The sequence below is a fragment of the Leguminivora glycinivorella genome, chromosome Z, assembly GCF_023078275.1.
Source record: "Leguminivora glycinivorella isolate SPB_JAAS2020 chromosome Z, LegGlyc_1.1, whole genome shotgun sequence".
NCBI classification, from domain to species: domain Eukaryota; kingdom Metazoa; phylum Arthropoda; class Insecta; order Lepidoptera; family Tortricidae; genus Leguminivora; species Leguminivora glycinivorella.
In genome coordinates, this window is record NC_062998.1 from 3,280,125 (window position 1) to 3,298,617 (window position 18,493).

The window sequence follows — 18,493 nt, forward strand, 5'->3', positions numbered from 1 at the left end:
CCGAGACTCCCCGTATGCTGTATACCGAACGAGTTATCGACAAATGAAAGAAGTCGAACGGTAATTCTCCTTAATTTAAACCTGTTTTTCATTATTTTAGCGGCTTTCATAGACAACACCGGACACGACGAAATCACAACAACGTCCCCTATAGACCAAGCGGCCTGGCAGTCTCTGCTTATAGACGGACGCATCTTCCTCGGCGGCTCGGCGCCGCAGGAACACACTCTGCCGCCCCTGGTACATATTAAACAAAATATATACAAAAGCTTGCTACCACTTGAAAAAAAAAACAAATCAATAAATATTTAGTAAAATAATTTTCACCACACCAACTGGTAAAGGCTTACTTTGCTATTCGAAAACAGATAGCAAAATTGCATTTTATCCAAAAGAGTGCAAAGTAATTTCATACAAATTTTAACTTGAGCTGGCTGGAATAATTTACGTGTAAATGATCATTTTGAATCATAAATATGGATTAGATTGATAGATCTGATTTAGTTTGATGTTTTATAGTCAGTATTTTGTTCGTGTTGGTGTGGGGAAAAATTTGGGTTTCACTCGGTGGCAAAGTTTGTTTCACCTTCGTGCCTTGAAACTCTCGCAACGCTCAAGATTCCACTTTGTGAACCACTCGCTACGCTCGCGGTTCAATATTGGAATCTTTCGCTTGCTCGGGTATCAATATTGGCACGTGCGGTTAAACAACAACTTTGCCCCCTTGTAAAACAAATCACTATTGATTTGTTACATACTTTTTTTAACAGTTTTGTTACATTCTCAGATCGAAACGTCGACGGAACCAAACGTGTTCGAGTACACGGAAGGAGACGGTTTCACTACGGACAACGAAGTCGGCAAATACTTCAAGGTAAGACTATTTTATTAACAGATGTTACTACACAGAGAGATCTCTAAGCTTTTTGCCCTGTAACCCTTAATTGGGCTTGGAGTACGTATTTCCCAACCTACTTTGAACTTTATCTATCTTTGACAGGTTTCAAAATTGTCAAAATTGAGACGTACTTTTCTTTAGCCGTGTGGAAACTGTTAGGTCTCCGAGACCGAGCCAATAGGTATATGGGAAGCCCCGCAGGCCTAGCACATGATGGCCGCGGGAGTATGTCGCCGCGAGATAGACTACCTGTCCTTATGTCATTAATACAATTAGACAAGGACGTGTCATCTATCTCGCGGCGACATACTCCCGCGGCCATCATGTGCTAGGCCTACTGAAATGGGCAAACGCTTGCGGAAGAGCTATCAATTATCGTGGCATCAGTATCTTAGCAATCCGGTGCGTAATGGACATCTTTACATCTGCAGAAGCTCTGACCCTTTAGCACAACTTGCCTTGTCGCGCGCGAGTCCATACATCAAGCGCGACTTCAAGTATGGACTCGCGCGGCACGGCAAGTTGCGCGAGAGGGGCTGGTGATGTTTTAGAGTTGTGTTTTAGGTTTGGCGTTGGTTTAGTTGAGGTTTTTTTTTGTGAGTTTTTTTTAAAGTGAGTTAAAAGTATTTACTTGTCACCCTAGCCTCGCCATTACTGGAATGGAGCAACCTTCAAGGTATGATGCGTGTAGTCCGTGGCTCATAGTTAATTTGTTCAATAAATAAAGTCACAGAAAAATTCACCAAGTTAACAACTTAACAATGTTCGGCATGATACAAAACAATGTACCTACATTTTAGAAATACGTACATATAATATATCCACGAAAATAGTCAATATTCTATTCAAAACGATTGAATTTTTCACGTATACAGTATAGCCACTATTGGGACGGAAAAAGCTATAAGGTATGACTGCATGTGTCTATGGGCCGTAGAAAATTTCATTCCTTAGTTATAACAATTATTCGTAGGGCCGGACGACGAAAATAGTCCGCATCTTTAATTCGCAATTTTTTATATCTATTGCATGTGCTGGTGTAGTGTGAATAGTCAATAACTATTATAGTTTAATACTCGTAACGTTAATAATCAACTCCAAGAGTTGTACCACAATGGTACACAAAGTACTACTTATTATACTTTTTTTAAATACATAGAATACCTGCAAAAAGCATTTTTTAAAGAGAAAACGTTTCAATAATATGGATGGTGCATGATTGTGTTTCGCCGTTACCTCAAATATTTTGCTCTATGTGTAGTATGTGTATCATAAGGGTGTTACCACACCAATCTATCTGCCTACGTCGACTGTTCCATGGTGTCATGATCGATTTGTGTGGTATGCAGATGGATACCCTGTTGGTTATCGCTAAAAGCAGCATGTAATATAAGCGAAAAATATATACCAAACAGAGTAGGAGCCAAAACGCAGCCCTGTCGCACACCTCGGGAGACAGCAAACGGTCCGATAAATTACCATTAAAAACTACCGCGCCTTTCATGTCCTCGTGAAACGATTTGACGAGGCTCAGGAGTTTAGGCGGGCACCCAATGCTCTAGCGCCGTTACATGCCTTCCCTGCTGACCGTATCGAAGGCCTTGTTAAGATCTACGAAAGCCACAACAAGGGGAGTTTTCTGTTCTTCTGGACTTCAGGAGAAGTCCTGATTTTGGCGAAGTGTAAAAAGTTTGTGTGGTAATGCAATAACTATAATTGGAGCATTCCTCGAGAATTTCCCTTACAAAATTTTGTGATTTTGTGTTATTTATTTCATGACTTGGCTAACAAACTGGCAGTATATTTCGAGCTTTGCGGATATAATAAAGCATCATACAGAACATACACATTTCGTAAAAGACATTCTCGTGGAATGCACCAATTACAGTAAAATGTTGTGTGCAGGGCTGCATGGGCGCCGTGTACGTGGGCTCGCTGCTGCTGCCATTCTTCACCGACGATGAGCTGTACGTCGGCACGGCGGCCGCTAAGCTGACGCTCAACCACACTACGAACTGATGTGAGTATTCTTTACTAGTTTTTGTTTTACATATGTATTTACTTATTTGGAAGAATCTCCACAGGCATTTCACTACCGGGTAATAGTAGGTAGTTGTTTTTGAAGAATACACTCGTACATAAATATTTCACTAACGGTAACACTGGTAACAGTGGAAAAGTTCGAAATGTAATTGGTGGATTTAGATTATGATATCCTTATATGGTGGGCTTATTGGAATCCACCATTATCCACCTATACCGTGCTGTATACCGTGGTCTATATCCCAGCCAATATAAGTAACCGTGAATCATGAAAAAATCTTATTTTATACTATTGTCCCAGATTTGTAAGTTCACATTTTTGACATATTTGTTTTGAAGTATGTTGCGATGTAGCTAAGACGTATCTTTTGCCAAATCTAACGATTAATTTCGAATTGGTTGAATCGATTAGGCCCTATGTACAAGGAGGTGCTTAGACAAATATACGACATTTGAATCAAAATGACAGACTCTGCCACAGCACTAGTTTAAAAATAAAACTGAATGATAAATGATATAATAAGTAAATCCTGGGTGATAAATTAATATCGTAAAATACTCACAAACGAAGCTCCGCAAAAATGTAACATGTGTTAGATTATGTTTAAAGTAAGCGAAATATTGTTTCTAAGTACTTGATTTTTTTTAAATATTATATTCTCTTTATTCATTTCAATTCTTAGGCTAAAAACACTTACAAAACAATATAAAAACATATAAACATATTATAAAAAACCTAACCTAGGGTGCCGCCAGCAGCGGGGCAGGGCCCAAGCTGCCGGTGGTTAGGGCTGCAGAGAGAGGAACCGTCGAACTATCCGCGCTGTGTCCAAGATCACCGCCTTCTGCATCTGGCCCTTGATCCAGCCACCTAGCGAGAGTCTCTTAAGATGTTGGTCGAGACTCTTCGCTATGAGACCGTTCGCTGAAACGACTATCGGAACAATGATCGTTGATTCAACATCCCACATGGCGGTTATCTCGTGAGCCAAGTCTAGATACTTACTGGACTTGTCCTTCTCGGCTTTCATGAGATTCTCATCATGGGGGATGGTGATGTCAACGAGCACTGCCCGGCGTTGCAGTTGATCTATTACCACAATGTCAGGCTTATTGGCTACAATAGTCTTGTCAGTGATAATAGATCGATCCCAATAGAGCGTGGCACGACCATTTTCGAGAACTGGCGCAGGTAAGTACTTGTAGTACGGTACTTCGCGGTCCACAAGGCCGTATTGAAGAGCAAGTTGCTGGTGAATGATCCTGGCTACGAGATTATGTCTGTGCAAGTACTCGCCGTTAGCTAGATGAGAACAACCGGAGATGATATGCCTGAGTGACTCTCCGGGACGGCGGCATGCCCGACAAATGTCGACCGTACCGTCCTTCAGGATATATTTCCGGTAGTTGTTCGTCATCATAACTTCGTCCGCAATTGCACAGGCAAAACCCTCGGTTTCTCCGAAGAGGTCCCCGAATCGTAACCAGTTCACCGATGCGAGCAGATCTACATCGGGTCCCGTGAGGGCCTTGTAGAACCGCCCGTGTAGCTGCTTGCTCTCCCATACCGCCTTGCGGTCCGCAGTACTTAGTACCACAGGTTTGCGCCAGTTCTCTTTCGCCAAGGAGAGCGGCGTGAGGTTTCCGTCCACTGCCACCACATCACGATGCATCCCACACTCGTTGTTAAGGAAGTAATTCCTGAGATTGTACACCTCACGGTTGTGAAGATCTTTGGCGTTTAGGAAGCCTCGACCTCCGCACTTCCGTGGGATGTACAATCTCATAACAGACGAGCGCGGGTGTAACATACGGTGTGTGGTAAGCAGTGAGCGGACCCTCCGATCCAGGGCGTCCAGTTCAGTCTGGGTCCACCGTAGTATGCCAAAGGAGTATGTGAGTAGAGGCATTACCCAGGCGTTAAAGGCGCGCACTTTGTTGCCTCCTGACAAAAGACTGTTAAGGACTTTTGTCAGCCGACTGAAAAAGCGTTCCTTCACCGACCGTCTAATGCCAACATCCTCAATACCCAACGACTGTGACATACCAAGGTACTTATAGGTTTCTGATTCAGAGATAGATCTGAACGAAATCGTCTCAGAAAGTTGTAAATTTTCTGAATTTACAACCTCCCCCCGCTGTACATGCATAACCGCACACTTATCGACACCAAACTCCATTCTGATGGCGGTACTGAAAACTTCTGTGGTTTTCAATAGCACCATCAGGTCTTGGGTGTTCGGTGCAAATAGTTTGAGATCGTCCATGTACAGAAGGTGAGAGATGACTTCACCCTCTCTCCGAAGCCGGCAACCTAACCCAGAATCCTTCAGCAGCGTGCTGAGGGGATTCAGAGCTAGGCAGAACCATAATGGACTCAAACTGTCACCCTGGAATATTCCTCGCTCAATCCTTATGAAGTCCTGCGGGCCAGGGGGGTCATCCCTGCCTCCTGGTTGACGAAGGACTGTGGTCCACTGCCTCATACATGCAGCCAGGAAGGATATTAAAGCTGCATCAAATAATATTATTATTATTACAGGATTTTATTTAAAATTTAATTAGGTTGCGCGAGTTTACATTTTGTGGACGCTGTCATCAGAGGTTCTTACAAATCTGGGACAACATAAACTCCGTTTTTCCGTGCACAGAAGCGGCCGGCCCTGGGGCACAGGCGATGGCGGCACCACTATCGGCTGCGTGCTCTGCCTCGAGCAAGACTGCGCCCGCGGCGGCCGCTGCGAGGACGTCCGCTCCTCGTACGCGTGCGCGTGTCCCGCAGGTTACTCCGGTGACTACTGCGAGGTAAGTCAAACTTCCACATCCACAACAACTTATTCATATATTTAATGCAAACGTAGATTTAGGGCCGGTTGCATCAAACCGTCTGTCATCGTTAAAGCGTTCGTTAAATTTTATTGTATGGGAAGTTCCATAGACGTCTGCTGCGTGACGATGATGTGTCTGTCAAATGTGGTTGATGCAACTGGCCCTTAATATAAGAAGATCATACCATACCATACATTAAAATTCGACCGCCTAAGAACGCGCATACACTACACCACACATAGATGGCGCCCACTATGCAAAAATGTATGACTAAAACTACAAATGTACAAAAGATTGGTAAGTTTATCACCATAATAATTATTTGCGTATTTATTTTATGCAGTGGGTAACTCGTTGCGTGGATAAATACGCAAGTACCTTATACAGGTTAGCACTGATTGACTAGCACATAGATTAAAAAAAAAAAATTTTTTTCCTCTGAGGACTAGCACGTGATCTATTCAAGTATTCATGTCATGGATTAGTAAAGTAACTTCTAAATGTTGATTAATTATGGATTTCCGCCTGTTTCACATTATTATTTGAACTAGAATGTATCACCTATATTCTAGATCTACATGATTTTGTTATAATTGTAAAAACTATTTACCGAATTCTGGTTCTACTCACAAAATAAATAAAAAAAACCCTGAGATGTATTTTTTTCTTGCACCGCCACATCATCGCGGAACAAGTAGAAATGGAGTCCTACCGCGACCACTGAGGTTCGTCGGCATCTTTCTTTTTACAATAATGTTAGCCTAATTAGGGTGAAGTCACAGGTCACAGTTATCAGCATCGAACGGCATTTTGTATATGAAAAATCGCTCTTTAGAATGGTGCATGCTTTCAGATTTCCGATGGGTTTTGTATATTATTTATGTATATCTTTGTATGAGTACCTGCATCACAAGCATTCTTGAGCTTACCTTGGGACTCAGTCAATCTATGTAAGAATGTCCTGTAATATTTATTTATTTATTTTATTTATTATGTTAATACATTTTTTTGTTAATGTACGATTTATTGAAATACCTTTTTTTGTTGCAGACCGATATAAACGAGTGCTTGCAGAACAAATGCCAAAACGGAGCCACTTGTAGAGATCTCGTAGCCAACTACACATGCGAATGCCCAGAGGGATTCACCGGACCATTGTGAGTACATATTTTGTAGCTACGGATAAAACTTTCTTTAAAACATTACGAGTATTAGAGTCACTTTATCTTGAAGTTCGTTCAAGTTTAAACTGTAAAACCACGCCGACTTTAGTAGAAATGTTCAAAATCATTGTTAAAAAGCAATTGGAATATCTCTTTCTGACGCAGCGGAATAATATTCTGTAAAAAATCAGTACATATCAGTACAAAAGTTGCTCAAAAACCAAAAACATGTCTCATCACTTTTAAATTGTCGACTCAATAGCTATAGGGCATATTTTTAAGCAACTTTTGTACACCTATATTTTTACACTTAAATACCTATACAGCTTAGTGTATAATGACATTTTATTATTGAAATGTTACCAGCCCCTCTAGCACAACTTGCCTTGTCGCGCGCGAGTCCATACTTGAACTCGCGCTTTATGTATGGACTCGCGCGTGACAAGGCAAGTTGTGCTAAAGGGTCAGGACTACGCTGTTGAAATTATTCTGATTTTTCATGTTACTCCTTGTATTTCAATGTCGCATTAACTTCATCACTCTTTTCACAGTTGCGAAACGGACATCGACGAATGCGCGTCCACACCGTGCGAGCACGGCGGAACGTGCACAGACACGCCCGGCGGGTTCCTGTGCACGTGCGCTAGCGAGTGGCGCGGGAACCGCTGCCAGACGCCGCGCGAGCGCACCTGCGCGCACCAGCCCTGCCAGCACGGGGCTACCTGTAGGGACGTGCCAGGTATGTTGCTCACGCCACACCACCACACGGCGGCACATACACGTCTACGCCTGGCGGCTTCTTGTGTGCCTTCAGTGGATTTAAGCCCATTATCAATAACATACATACAAACATATAATCACGCCTGTATCCCATCAAGGGGTAGGCAGAGCACATGAACTACTAAGTTTCAGTGCCACTCTTGGCAGAAAGGGGTTGAAAGAAATCCAAATTGTGACATTGCAGTGACAGGTTGCCAGCCTCTTGCCTACGCCACAATTTAACCTTTATCTCACAGTCGACTTCTACGACACCCGCGGGAAGAAAGAAGGTGGTGAAATTCTTAACCCGTCACCACACGGGAAATTCAGTAACGCTCCACCAAATAGACGGTGGAAAGTTATTCCAGCATTATTACTTATTAGTAGCATAATGAGAACAGCTCCGTAAAGCAGCGGTATTGTTTCCTTGACAAAATAATCAGGGAAACGTTTGATATGCCTCTAGCATATTTATGAGAGTTATGCGGAGAAGTCAAAGCGGACCCCAAGCACCCATGAGCCGTCCCAAAATTCCTGTATAACGTAAGGAGGATGATGCGGAGAAAATATTTTTGTTCAATGTTCATCCTATTTTGGTAGGCAGCCCTTGTCCCTATTTTGAGCTTTGCTTATAGCTATGCTTATGATCCGTGTCATTACTTAACACATTTGTTTGGTTGCAGACCCGCCGCGAGGCAACAACTACACGTGCACGTGCTCGAGCGGCTGGGTGGGCGTGCACTGCGAGCGCGCCTACTGCGAGCTGCAGCCGTGCCAGCACGGCGCCTGTGTCACCGACGCCGAGGTACTTACCACCACTAAAACGTCACTTCGCCCAATGGAAGTACCCCGTTACATACTCGGTTGTAGGGGTCTTGGCTTTAGCACACCTCGGACAATGGCGAAGAAGCGCGTTCCTACGCACACAGTCGACGTCGTGTGGCACAGCGTGCTACGCCCTTCCAGACGCCGCCGGTCGCGTGTGACGTGTCAGAGAAACCAGGGCCTAAGCTCGTGTAGGCGAACGCGTACCATGCTAGTATGAGTGAGATAAGACAATTTGACTGGTCGTGTTTTTGACAGGCGATAACTGTGACTTAACCGAGAGCGGCACTTTCAGTGCTTCTTCTTAGACTTTTTCAATCGTATAGATGTAGGCCTCCTTCATTTTATGCCATTCTGGTCTATTCTGGGCTCTTTCTATCCACTTTGATCCAGCTGTTCCCTTGATATCGTCACACCAACGCATTTTTGCCCTCCCTGCTGGGCGTGACCATAAATTAAATATAACAAGATCATACCATCCCATACATTAAAATGCGACCGCCTACGAATGCGCTTACACTCCACCACACATAGATGGCGCCACAAAAAAAATGTCTTGTAGCTTTCGATTATACTTGTAGATGGCGTTAAGTGTCACTTTTGACATAGATTTACGGCTCGGAATTGACACTTAATGCCAATCTACAAATAATCGGTGGCAACAAGGCATTTTTTGTGGCGCCATCTATGTATGGTGGAGTGTAAGCGCGTTCGTAGGCGGTCGCATTTTAATGTATGGGATGGTATGATCTTGTTATATTTAATTTATGGCGTGACTCATCTCTCATGCTAGTATGAGTGAGATAAGACAAGTCGACTCTTCGCGATTTTTTTAAAAGTTTGAATAGGTAGACGTTTGACCACGATCACACCTGGGGCCCGTTTCTCGAAAGGTACAAGCCTTGTATTACAAGTGCGCGATCTGTCAAATCGTATGGGTTGTCATGGAAACACACTTGTAATACAAGGCTTGTGCCTTTCGAGAAACGGGCCCCTGGTGATAAGTGATGATGCAGTCTAAAGTGGAGCAAGCGTTATTGACAGGCGATAACTGTGACGTAACCGAGAGCGGCACTTTCAGCGGGCAGCAGGGAGAGATAATGTGTTTTTAGTATCGACACTTTGCGAGCCTGTCTTGTTTGTCAAAGTGTCAATAATTTATTTTTCCGTGATAGGTCCCTAGCTGCGCCTGCGACCCCGGCTTCACCGGAGTGCACTGCGAGACGGAACGGGACGAATGTGCCGAGGGCGGAGCCTCGCGCTGCATGCACGGCGGCACCTGCCGTCACACCCGCGGCGGCTTCCTCTGCGTGTGCCCGCCAGGTGAGTCACACCACACAGTATATGTATAATAGTACAAGTACAGAAGGTAAGGCGCTGGTAGTCTAGCGGTAAGTACGCGGGTTCGAACCCCGCCTCGCATTAATGAGTTTTTTTTCCCAATTTATGTGCGAAATGTCATTAGATATTTGCCAGTCGCTTTTCGGTGAAGGAAAACATCGTGAGGAAACCGGACTAATTCCAATAAGGTCTAGTTTACCCTTCGGGTTGGAAGGTCAGATGGTAGTCGCTTTCGTAAAAACTAGTTTCGCCAAATCTTGGGATTAGTTATCAAAGCGGACCCCAGGCTCAGGTATCAAATGCCGGGATAACGCAAGGAGGATAAGTACAAGTACAGAAGGCTCACTGCTTTGATGTTGCACAAAATAATAATAAATAATAATAATAAATCCGTTTATTGCAGACAACATATGGTCCAATTAAAAATAACAGTACAATTAAAATAAATAAATCACAGTTCAAAATAAAAAATACATCATTTACCAGTAATTTCAAAAATTAAAATTATATTTGCGACAATACTGACATTTTTTTTTATGTTTATATTATAGCATTTTAAAAGATAAAATCATAAAAACTCACAGATTAAATTAGAATTACATATAGTCCTAGGCTACTTAAAATTCAAATAAATATATTATAATTATAAGTCAATGTATAAAAATGTCAGAAATGTCAGCAATAAATAAAATAAAATTAAAATTATAAAATTACATTTGATTTAAATTATTAAATTAAATTTAAATTTAATTACAAAAATTAAAGCTAAATTAAATTAAATATACATTTCTACCCCTATTTGACATTTCTACTTAGATGTAAGGACAAGCAATTATTTATGTAAGGGCAATCAAACCTGCTGGATATCATGCTCAGGATGGTGTTGGGGCTAGCACGCACTCTGCTTAGCAAGGACGCGCACCGCCTGCGCAGAGTGGCCAATGCCGCATTTCATAATTCTAACCTAGATTTACAAACGGACCGCACGCGATCATCCGACATTGAGTTCTATTGCGTAGCACGAAGGTCGTCAACCACTGTATGGGCCGAGCCGGAACGGCATGTACTTGTTGCTTGGCGTAAAAAATCACGGAGTCCCTGGTCATACGTTATTAATTGACTCAACAGCGAAAAACGCGCCAGGTTACTATCCATTCCAGATTGAAAAACTAGCCTCGTAGATATATTCCGAACATACCATTTTTAAAGGAATGTCTTGAGAATATGTGCACATTTTGCATCCACCCATGACTCCCTTGAGATTGATACGATTGACAGTTACTTACACTTAAGATAATGAAGACCATACAACCATGTAGAACTTCTTTGTTGAAGACAAATTGTTCGATCCGTCCTTGTTGACTAAAGATTTATTCAACCCAATTGTTGTGTTTACATTGTTGGTCGCTCCCAACACAAGTGTAGGTCAAGTTTGTTCCCACGAGGCGTTATTCGTATCTTATCGAAAGCTAAAAAATAGTGTGAGGCTCATACGAAACGTATCAACCGAAATTGGCTAAAAGCGAACCTTGTTCCTCACCAAGAAGGATTCCTTCAGTGTGATGTTACAACATTTTTGTAAAATATGTACTGAAAAGAATGCTATCTAATATCTATATACCTAGGTATTTACTTGCGCTTTCAAATTGCTTCCAAAAAATTTAAAATAAAACTTGCAGCACAAACTTTGTATAACAAGTTGTTATCGATAATATAAGATTCGACAGTTTACATCTTTTTACAAATCGTCACTACTTTTAAAATATCTCGTATCTCACGCTGTTCCTCAGAGTTAAAACGCAGTAAGTCTATATGCATTCCATACCTACATACTTACTACAATTTTCTTTTCATTGACAGACGAAGATACAAGTTTTTTTTTAAAGTAGTGACGAAATACAACATACATAATTAATACACAACTTTTTATTCTTGTATGTCTCGTGATTTTGCAAATGGCTCTATTTCGATTTGGGTTTTCAATTGGAAAAAACGATCTAAATAGGTATCTAAGAAAACGGTCATTAATGAGTTTTATGTTTCCGTGCAAAGCTCGACCGGTCTCCCAAACTTTAAAACTTCTAATGCCCATATAGTTAGGTACAAAACAAAAACAGAAACAGGCTCTCGGTAGACATGTAAATTCCTCCTAGTACAGGAGCTAAGGCTCCGTTCCAGCTCGGTCAGCTGTTGAATCTTATCGCGTCGCGCGCAATCTGCCGCGCTGATAACGCGATAACGGGCCGGTGGCGCTCAAACTGTCACTGATAACAAACCGGGGAGATAACAATCTTTTTGGCCTTCGTTGGCTACAAAAACTTCTGATAGGCAAGGCATGAATTAAAAAAGTAGGTATCAAATTGTGTAGGAATCAATCAAAATATTTAATTATATAAGATATGCACCACATGCAAAGAACAGGTACAAAGGGTTGTCTATTGTTTGCCCGACAGTCATTTAACATAATATTCATTTGCCCGAATCTAACTTGCCTGAATTTCATTTGCCTGAATGATTTGTTTATTATAAATTATTACCTAACCTAACCTACTTTCTGATAGCAGTTTCATTTTCCAGGGGTCACAGTTCTAACCTAACCTAACCTACTTTTCCAGCAGTTTCATTCTCCAGGGGGTCACAGTTCTAACCTAACCTAACCTACTTTCTGATAGCAGTTTCATTTTCCAGGGGTCGCAGTTCTAACCTAACCTAACCTACTGTCTGATAGTATTTTCATTTTCCGGGGGTCACAGTTCTAACCTAACCTAACCTACTTTTCAAGCAGTTTCCTTTTCCAGAGGTTCACGGTTCTAACCTAACCTAACCTACTTTCTGATAACAGTTTCATTTTCCAGGGGGTCACAGTTCTAACCTAACCTAACCTACTTTCTGATAGCAGTTTCATTCTCTAGTCCTTCTAGTACCTATTATAGTAGTTTTCGATTCTGCCAAAGCACATTATGGAAATTGACTTTTCTGGACGCTAATTTGTATGACAAATGATGGTATGGAATGTGGTAATTACGGATTTTGACAAATGACATTATGGAAACTGACTTTATGGGAAACAAAGTTTCTGGCACTAGATTAATATAGTAAACAATGATTATGGCATAAGATGTTATGAGAAACAATATTATGATTGTTGAATAGGATGGCAAATAACATTATGGCAAATGAAATTCTGGCAAATGGGGGTATCCCGGTACAAAGGTATACGAGTATTAAATTTGAAAGGCATATTGAACTATTTTTTTGAAACATTAGAAACTTAATCTTCCCTCTGAAAGTAACAACAAATATATCCTATTTTTTTTATTATTACTATCAATAGTTGTGAAGGTTCCTTATTTAACAAAGGCTAAGTCATGTGACTTACGAAAGTTATCGTGTGGAAAACTTGGTTACCAAAACTATGAACTGTAAGTCACACAGGGCGCCGAAACGACGAATGCGTCACGTGACATTAATCATTATCCTTAATTACTCATTTTCCTTTTAACCTTAGTTCTCTCAACTCTAACGACGTGTCGCTATATACGTGTTGTTTGACGCGTCGCTTGCGCAGCCAGATTATCTGCGGTTTCACTAGGGATGGGCTGAGGACGTCTGCAATGTGTGAGAAGTGAGCGGGTTAAGGAAATAATATGAACATGCTGATGGGAGCGTGTGTGACAGATTTTACGTGAAATTACACTCGTGCGACGTTGCGGGCGCCCTAATAGTGAAAAAGAATACTAAGTAGCACATTTTGTAAACATAATCTATGTCTCACACAAGTACTATAAAAATCTAAGGACTTGGTAATGGTACTATGGGTATTGGTGACATTTTATCACGCCTAATGTCACTGTCAAAGTTAAAACCATTTTTTCATAATAAAATAAATACAAACGTGATCCGCCACATGCTTCGTCAAAACACAGATGTAATCCGCCCAAGCATCGACACATACTAATGTCTTATCCTACATTAAAAAGTACAGAGTACCTCTGTCCCGGTTACACGATGTCCCTACTCCGAGCTCCGTTAATACAGCCTTTGCAGTAGGACATCTGTTGTAACACTTGTAGCCTTTCAGTGTGGCTCCTCATTGGAAGCGTAACAAGCATTGTATTCGCGAACAAGGATAAACTATTGAATATATACTCAACTACGTCACATCACTAACGCCTGAAGCACAGTTTGAGAATCACCGTACGATCCGAGTCATACAGAATTTATTAGACTATCACTACGGCACACACTGGTGGCGCTAACATAAGAAGAATCACCTTACATTTTATAACAAAATTCAACAAAAAATTAAGTTCAACTATGATAGAAGATTAGTATTTAATTATTTGAGTGTGAATGTTTACACTGCAGTGCTAAATTGTTATGTTTTGGATTCTATTGTGCAGTAGGACCAGTATTGTGTGACAGTGTTACCTCAGTATGATCAATTATTACCTAGTCATGGTCATATTTGTGGCTGAAATAAGACTATAGTGACCATTATATATATTAGTCCTTTCATATCGCGAAATCGTGAGTGAGTTCAAATCTGGTTTGAGCTCTATGCATATATTGTAGTAAAAAAATACGTTTTGAAAATGACGAAGAATTGGCTCAGGGTTCTAAGTATACACAGATGAGAGACATAGAATGATCCCATAAAAATATGAAGTTTCAACCGGAAGAAATAAGGACGTGTATTGAAAATGCCTTTCAAAGATAGATAGATTTAAGATAGTGATAGACAAAGATAGATAGACGAAAAGTGTGTTTGTGTAGTGACAATCAATATCTTATCTCGTGAGAGTGTATGCGGAGAAATGCGGATAATATGTGGCGGAGTGTACTAGTTGCTGTTCTTATAGGTACAGTATAGAATACATGCATAGAATACTCACCGTCGAGTGATGCATTACTGCCTTAGAAATTTTCGTTTGACCGCAGTCAAAAATCATATTTTCCCAACATATTTTTGCGTGTTTTTAATTTGACATGTTTCTTTATTTTAACATCATGATATCAAATTTTTGTCAAAAATAAATTTGTTATGAGTAGTTATTATTGTATTTAATAGGTGGCGCTAAAAAAATGAGGTACGAGTCTTAGTATGATGATTGTCAATCATATGTAAATCATCCTTGGGTGAAAGTATGTAAGCGTGAAAAAATGTTTAAACCTTACTAGTAGGTATATCTACCATTTAGATATGGATACGTAAAGTCTTGGGCCGATTTATTAATATGACAGGTTAAAAAGAGACTTCCACTTGTAACTTGTAACTTTCAGCTTTGAGGAATGGGCCATTTTTCATTTTGACCCGTCGCGGGCGACGTTCAGCGTCCAGTCGGATAGACACTGCACCCGACGAGCGTGAAGAAAGAACATACATTATATTGACAGCGTCACATATCATATTCATTAGAGAAAGTGAACAGCGTCCCCTAACCACAGTTTAAATATCATGCTATCATGTAACGTATTCTATACTCATAGCATACAGTTGGTCCGACGCTACGCTCGCGAGACGCTAGATGGTGATGTGGCTTAATGTCGTTATTTTTGTCGGCACATGTGTATAACTTTTTTCGTGTTGCAGCGTGGACAGGCCTCCACTGCGAGGCCGACGTCAACGAGTGCGACAAGGATAGTGTGAGCTGTGGCCCCACCGGCACTTGCGTCAACTTGCCTGGCTCCTACATGTAAGTACCTAATACTAATACCTACCTACTGTCAAGAGTCAAAATGTTTGAAAGTGCGCGTCAGCTCTTTAAGTTGTCGAAGCGCCTTATACGTATGGCCAATATTCCGCTCAGCATATCAGCGTTGCTATCTGCAGGCTTCTGGGCACCCTACCTAAGTACCTAACGACCGGCAGACAAGCATGGTCGCGCGATAAATGATAAAACATCAGGCCGTCCCTATCGAACTTACAAATAGTGCGAAAGGGACGGCCTGGGGCCCGTTTCTCGAAAGGTACAAGCCTTGTATTACAAGTGTGTTTACGATTTGACAGTTCGCGCACTTGTAATACAAGGCTTACCTTTCAAGGAACGGGCCCCTGATGTTTTATCATTTATCGCGCGTCCATACTTGTCTGCCGGGACTTAGGTTTTTTTTTGTTTGTAAGTATTTGTTTGTGTGTAATGTTATTTAGTTGTTTTACGTTATTCAATAAACGTCTAGGTATTACCATTTTCTATGTTTCAAAGTATGTTTTTGTATGTACGCCACTAACTCAGCAGGGTTGTAAGGATATGATAGGCGGGACAGTATCTAATTTTTAACCGTCGCCTCATATCTCTCAAGAAGGACGGTTATCAAGTCGTCTGTATGTTTTTTTTTTTATTTTTTATGTTTGTTCCTCGATATCTCCGTCGTTACTGGACCGATTTTGAAAATTTTTTTTTGATTGAATGTATATGCATACAGATTGGTCCCATTTTTCTCAGAACCCAGTTCTGATGATGGGATCCTGGAGAAATCGAGGGAACTCCTCGAATCTGAAAGGCATACATATGGTGATTTTTGTGTTTTTAAAGGAACAGCATGCATTTAGGTACGGAACAGTGACACTTGGTGCAGTGGAACTGCTGATGATGGCCAGAACGGAACTCTTCAAATCTGAACGGCACGCTTATAGTGACTTTGGTATTTGACATTTATTTAGTTATGTTTGTTAAGCATATTGAGTTTTCAAGTCAAAGTTTGTCAAGCTTCGATTTCTTATAATATAATCGGATTCATGAGGAATTGAGGAAACTCCTCAAACCTTAACGTTATACGTATATTCATTTGTGTTGCCATCTAATAATTAAAGCATTAAAAAAGCAGTTTTAAAAAATACTTACACATTTCTACATAATCCAACATTCGCAAGTAGCTTTCACCAGAACCCGAAAGGCGACGGTTTTTTTTTCTTAAAAATTATTTTTAAATCGCATTAAGTAATTGGAGTGGGACTCGTAGTCTATCTCACTGGCGAGATATTGTCTCGTTCTTCGTGTGGTTGTTTCTCGTTGTCAGAGGAGACTAAAACATACTGGGGCTCGATTAATTAAATATTGTTCCAAGTATTGTCGGTTGTCGATAGCAAACGATTACTAAATCATAATATCAGGTGTGAGTCATCCTTGAAGTAAACAATATTTAATAAAGTATTTTTTTTATCTACTTACATATTTGTAAACTCTAAGATAACGCATTTGACTTAATTGCTTTAACAATTATTAAGATGAAAATTATTATAGGATATTTAAAATTAAATCAAATAATAATTTCGTTTATTTTATCTTATTGTGAAAGCGATTACTGTTTTAATATGATAATTTTATCAAAGTCGACTCATAGTAAGTTAACTAAGTTACACTAAACTTAGTGTTGTCCCGCGACCGCGTCTAGTTTTTGAATACCAAACATATTACCCGTCAACAGGCTACCGTTAAGAATATTCCATTGTTTACCTGATTTGCCTACCGGTATAGGTGGTCCAGCACGGGAAGCATGGTCGCGCGATAGACGATAAAATATCAAGCCGTCCCTATCGCACTATTAGTAAGTGCGATAGGGACGGCCAGATGTTTTATCATTTATCGCGCGACCATGCTTCCCGTGCAGGATTCGATCACCGGTCCTGAGTCATGGATGTTTTCTATGCATTATAGTAATTGAAATTGCATTGTACCTTTATCGTTGACAGAGTACCCACGACAAAAGGTTTCATTACATTGTTGACCTTACCGTGGGATTCAGTCAATGTTGTATAATGCTTACTTATGTTCACCAGATGCCAATGCGAGCGCGGCAAATGCGGTCACGAGTGCGCCCTGGCCGACCCGTGCTTCCCCGCGGGCAACGAGACCGGCCCGTGCGAGCACGGCGGCAACTGCACGCAGCGCTGCAGCGACGTCCTCGACTACACGTGCGAGTGCGTGGACGGCTGGGCCGGCAAGAACTGTTCCCAACAGGTGCGTGTAGCTAGACTGTACCCGGCCAGGACACGACACGACAGCCACTATACACATTTGATTTTTTCCGTTTACAGCCACAGTATACTAAAGAGTACTATCGTACAGTATGGCCACTCCCGCTCCCCGCTGAAAGTGTCGCCCACCCACCCGCTCTCGGTTACCTCACAGTTACCGTCTGTCAAAAACGCGACCAGTCGACCTGTTATATCTCACTCATACAAGCAAGCGTTCAACTACACGAGCTCAGACTGTGCGTAGAAACGCGTCTCTTTCATATATTTGATCGCCATTGTCCGAGGTGTGTTACAGCGATAGATCTAATCATTGTATATGTTCTAACATTCGATAATATATGTTTCTTCCAGAGCGTCGCAGCAGAGTCCGAAGGCGGTGACTCAACATCGTCCACAGTCCTCATCGCCGTCGGCTGCGCGTTGCTCGCCGCGGCCCTAGCAGCGCTAGCGCTGGGCGCGCTCTGCGCACAGGCGCGGCGGAAGCGGGCCACGAGGGGCACCTACAGCCCTTCAGGACAGGAGTACTGCAACCCGAGGGCCGAGATGATGCACCACGCGCTCAAGCCGCCGCCCGAGGAGCGGCTCATATAAGGGTATGTCACACATCTAACTATATCGTCGCCTAACACCCATAGTACAAGCTTTGCTTAATTTGAG

The 18,493-nt window shown here is 41.6% G+C and overlaps 1 protein-coding gene across 1 annotated transcript in view; it reads left to right on the top strand.

The window, feature by feature from the left end:
• Positions 1-18,493, top strand: part of LOC125241456 (protein crumbs-like) — a 136,007-nt gene that overhangs the window by 115,422 nt on the left and 2,092 nt on the right. The window contains 12 exon segments of the mRNA XM_048149960.1: positions 101-240; positions 788-874; positions 2,804-2,891; positions 2,894-2,918; positions 5,593-5,746; positions 6,821-6,927; positions 7,485-7,672; positions 8,376-8,497; positions 9,693-9,840; positions 15,452-15,554; positions 17,639-17,819; positions 18,188-18,429. Coding sequence (XP_048005917.1) covers positions 101-240; positions 788-874; positions 2,804-2,891; positions 2,894-2,918; positions 5,593-5,746; positions 6,821-6,927; positions 7,485-7,672; positions 8,376-8,497; positions 9,693-9,840; positions 15,452-15,554; positions 17,639-17,819; positions 18,188-18,427 — 1,583 coding nt within the window. The 3' untranslated portion in view covers positions 18,428-18,429.